At 60.2% G+C, this 3,562-nt stretch overlaps 1 protein-coding gene across 1 annotated transcript; it reads right to left on the bottom strand.

Annotated features, from left to right (window-relative positions):
* Positions 1–1,344: 1,344 nt before the first annotated feature.
* Positions 1,345–3,039, bottom strand: SLC35G6 (solute carrier family 35 member G6). The gene is made up of 2 exons (XM_008270780.4): positions 2,905–3,039; positions 1,345–2,481 (listed from the first exon to the last, which is right to left on the bottom strand). Exons 1-2 carry the CDS (start codon positions 2,905–2,907, stop codon positions 1,462–1,464), a joined length of 1,023 nt encoding a protein of 340 aa, XP_008269002.1. The 5' UTR covers positions 2,908–3,039; the 3' UTR covers positions 1,345–1,461.
* Positions 3,040–3,562: the final 523 nt, after the last annotated feature.

Genomic DNA, 3,562 nt, shown 5'->3' with positions numbered 1-3,562 from the left:
AGCGAACCGGCCGAATGACGGCCTTTATAGCTTCGCCCCTGAGTCCCCGCCCCTTCCTTTCCCGCCCTCCCTTGCGCTACGGGGCCGCCCGCGACGGGCCGCACGGGACGCGCGCGCTCCCGCCGTTGAGCCTCCTCCGCGGCTCCCCGATCTGGCGACCTTTTGAAGTGACGGGGAAGGGGGGATATATATATATTTTTTTTTTCGTAAAAGCGCGCCGCCTCGCTTCGCTGCCCGCTCTGGCATTAAGGTTGAAGGTGTGAAGGATCGAGGGTAAAATCAGGCCGCTTTTATTTCAGCTTGGAGTATGGTTTCGTCTTCAGCAAAAGACTCTCCTTGACGCCCGCCCCCCTCCCCCAGCTGGGAAATGGTGTGTTCTGCGAATCCGTGATGGAGGCGGGGCCGGCCGGCTCCTCCTGAGCGGGTTCCGGAGGGAGGGGCGGTGCTGGGGCTGTCCTCGCTCTTGAATATGCAGTTTCGCTGTGAATATGCATGAATAGACCAAGATGGCGAGGCCAGTTGCGCCTCCGGAAGTAGCCTCCTGGGACGAGTGGGGTATCTCCTGGCCTCTAACCGGGAAGAGGGTGCGGGGGAGAAGGGCTGTACCGAGCCTTAGTCCCAGATTCCCGGCCTGAGCCGCTTCAAGAGGCTTGCTCCGGAAGGAGTGGCCACTCACTGTCCAGCAGAGATCACGAGACCGGGACAATCCGGGAAAAGCAGATTAGCCACGGGGCGGCACACGAAAGTCCTGGGGAATTGGGGGTCGGTTGTGTTGTCCGTGGCGGGGGCCGGGGAGCGGGGGGGGGGGGGGAAATCAAGGAATCTGAGCATTGGGAAGTCCTCCACCTTCTAGAACAGTTCCGCAATAACCGGAGGGGAGGGTGGGGGTGAGAACATCCCCGGAGAGACTCCACTGAGAGCCGTGGAGGATTTCCACTCTCCCTCCAAAGCCAAGATGACACCGGCTGCACAGCCGCGTTCAGCGTGATCCTTGTTTGATGTCAGTGTCACGTCATCACCCCAAGTGGTGGGGGCACAACCACAAGGAGAGGAAATCATCTTTCTTGTCGCCCAGGGAGGAGGAAAAGCACGCTCCCCTCCCCCAGCGCAGCTGCTTGTTCCATCTGCCTGAGCACACTGCGCCCTCCACCCTCAGTGCTCCTCTCTCTGCTACCGAGGGAATCCTCCCCATGGCCCACAGCCCCTTGCCTCAGCCTCGTGGGACAGGCTCCTCAGACCCTACCCCGTAGCTATACTGATTGCTGGGACCCAGCCTAGACACCCTGGCTTGCTGCTGTGGGTCTTCCAGGTGGTCGCTCTCTCTACCAAGTCCCCAGGCCGCCCTGGGCTCCGAGGGGTGTCCCTGCCCCACACCAGTTCTCCTCCTGTCACTTGCTGTCCCACGTTTGTATTCCAGTCTGTCCTATTTACCCCTGCCCCCCCAACCCCCGACTCTCCAGTTCAATCACACCCCTCTACCTGCCCTTCCCTCTCACAGCTGAGGTTCTGGGCGGTGATGATGGCAATGCTACCCAACACGACCCCTGCCCCCATGATGTCGGAGGGTGCCACGGTCTCATAGAGCACGTAGTACTGCAACATCAGGGCCACCACCACCTCAGAGTGCAGGACCGCACACACCAGGGCAGGGTGGGCCTTGGTGACCGCGTAGCTCACACACACAAAGGAGACCAAGGCGAGGATCCCCACTGCCCCGACACAGCTCCAGCTCAGAGGGTCACTGGGCAGCACGGGGGTCTGCAGCACAAAGAGGCCCGGCACGGAGCCCAGCAGCCCCACCAAACCAAACAGGAAGGCCACTGTCGGTAGGCAAGAGGGGAAGTGCAGGGAGCGGTAGACCAGAAGCCCCAGTGACAATGCCAACCCTCCCAGGAAAGCCAGCACATAGCCCAGGGCAGTGTAGAGGCCTGTGGTCCCCTCCTGCAGCGTCCCCAGTCCAGGTCCCACAATGATTATTAGTCCCAGGGTGCTGCCCAACAGGCCACACCAGTCGTAGCCACTGAGACCCTGGCTCTCGAGGCAGAGGGCGAGAAGAGCGGAGCAGACGGTGGAAGAACCTTTGCGAACGGTGGCAGCATTGCCAGCAGGCACCACCTGAACCGCACTGTAGGCACATCCGATACTGAGCACGTTGAGCAAGGCGTGGAGGAAGGCCCGGCCCCGGACATCCGGGGGTCCCAAGAGTGGGTCGCCTCGCAGCTTAAGTAGCAGGGCGATGGGGAGGTGGAAGAGACATCGACAGATGAGCAGCTCCATCGAGGGCAAGCGGGAAGCCTGGTAAACCATCCGGGAGAAGGGGCCCACGAAGCCAGCGGGCAGGCCCCCGCCCAGCAGGGCCACAAGCAGGCCCTTGGTGGCGTCGGAGGGCCGGCAGCGGTGGTGTGAGTGGAGGCTGGGCGGAGTGGAGGGCGGCGATGGCTGGGTGAAGTCGGGCAGGTTGAAATAGGGGTGAGTGCCAGCCTGTTTATGGAGAAAGGAGCTGAGGCATGAGGGCTACCACAGCCTGGGAGACTTGGGGCAGGGGAAGGCCCCATGGGACACCACGAGGCCAGCCTCTCTTGGGAGCTAGAAGGGGCCTGAAAGACGGATGTGAACTGTGGGCCTTGAGCATCCAAAGCAGGAAGCGGGGCGTGAGCCATCCCTGAGCACTATTTCTCTGGGAGGAGGAAAGGGTCAGGGTGCTGTTGGTGAGAGAGAGGAGACAGCCTCAGACCGTGTGTCTACATGACGTCACAGGCTCCAGGGACGTTAGGCTATACGGTAAAAATTTCATTTGGGGGTCTTTCTAGGTCAGCTTGGGAGCCTTAAGGGAGGGAGAGAAGAGGAGCAGGCAGTGGTGACAGGGAGGGATGTCCTGCTATGCCCCCTGGCCCCCATACTCACCATCTTTCCTTGGACTTCCTCCTCGCCTCCTGGTTCCGGGGCCTGGACCCCTCAGAGCTCCAGCCATTGTGACCTGGTTGGAGTGGGGGTGGGGTTCTTCCCTGGAACCTTCCTGGGGAGGTGGGGGACTTTTCTCTGGAGCCTCCCTGGGGGAGGGGGGCTATTCTCTCACTGTGTCTGTTCGTTTCTCTACTTGTTTCGTGTCTATGTCTGGTGACTTAAAATTTGATTCTTTTTTCTCCTTGTGATAAGTCTCCCTGGGCTTGATGTTCATTTGTTTACTGTCTCATTTCAGCAAGGTTTTCAGGAAGGGGCTGTGAGAGCAGTTCCTCCGCCTCCAACAGCAGAGACATGTGGGGGTTCCATAGGGCTGGGCCCTCCTTGCTCGGGCTCTTGTGGGGTCCCTGTGCATTCCTGAAAAGGGTTTATGTGTGTCCAGGGCTGTCCTGCGAGCATGTTGACCCTGCTCTAAGGCTCCCACTGGGCCCAACTATAAGTCCGCTATGTTGTGTGTGTGCCCTGAGAGCGTGCACCCGTTGTGTGTGTATGTGTTATGTGTGCACACACACGTCTGCTCTTGGGTGTTTTGGGGTGTTGTGCACCCAGTGAAGGGCGTGCAGGGGAAAGACTGAGGAGGGTGGGTGTCTTTCTAAGAAGT

The sequence above is a fragment of the Oryctolagus cuniculus genome, chromosome 17, assembly GCF_964237555.1.
Source record: "Oryctolagus cuniculus chromosome 17, mOryCun1.1, whole genome shotgun sequence".
Classification (NCBI taxonomy): domain Eukaryota; kingdom Metazoa; phylum Chordata; class Mammalia; order Lagomorpha; family Leporidae; genus Oryctolagus; species Oryctolagus cuniculus.
This window is presented reverse-complemented; position numbering and strand designations above follow the sequence as displayed.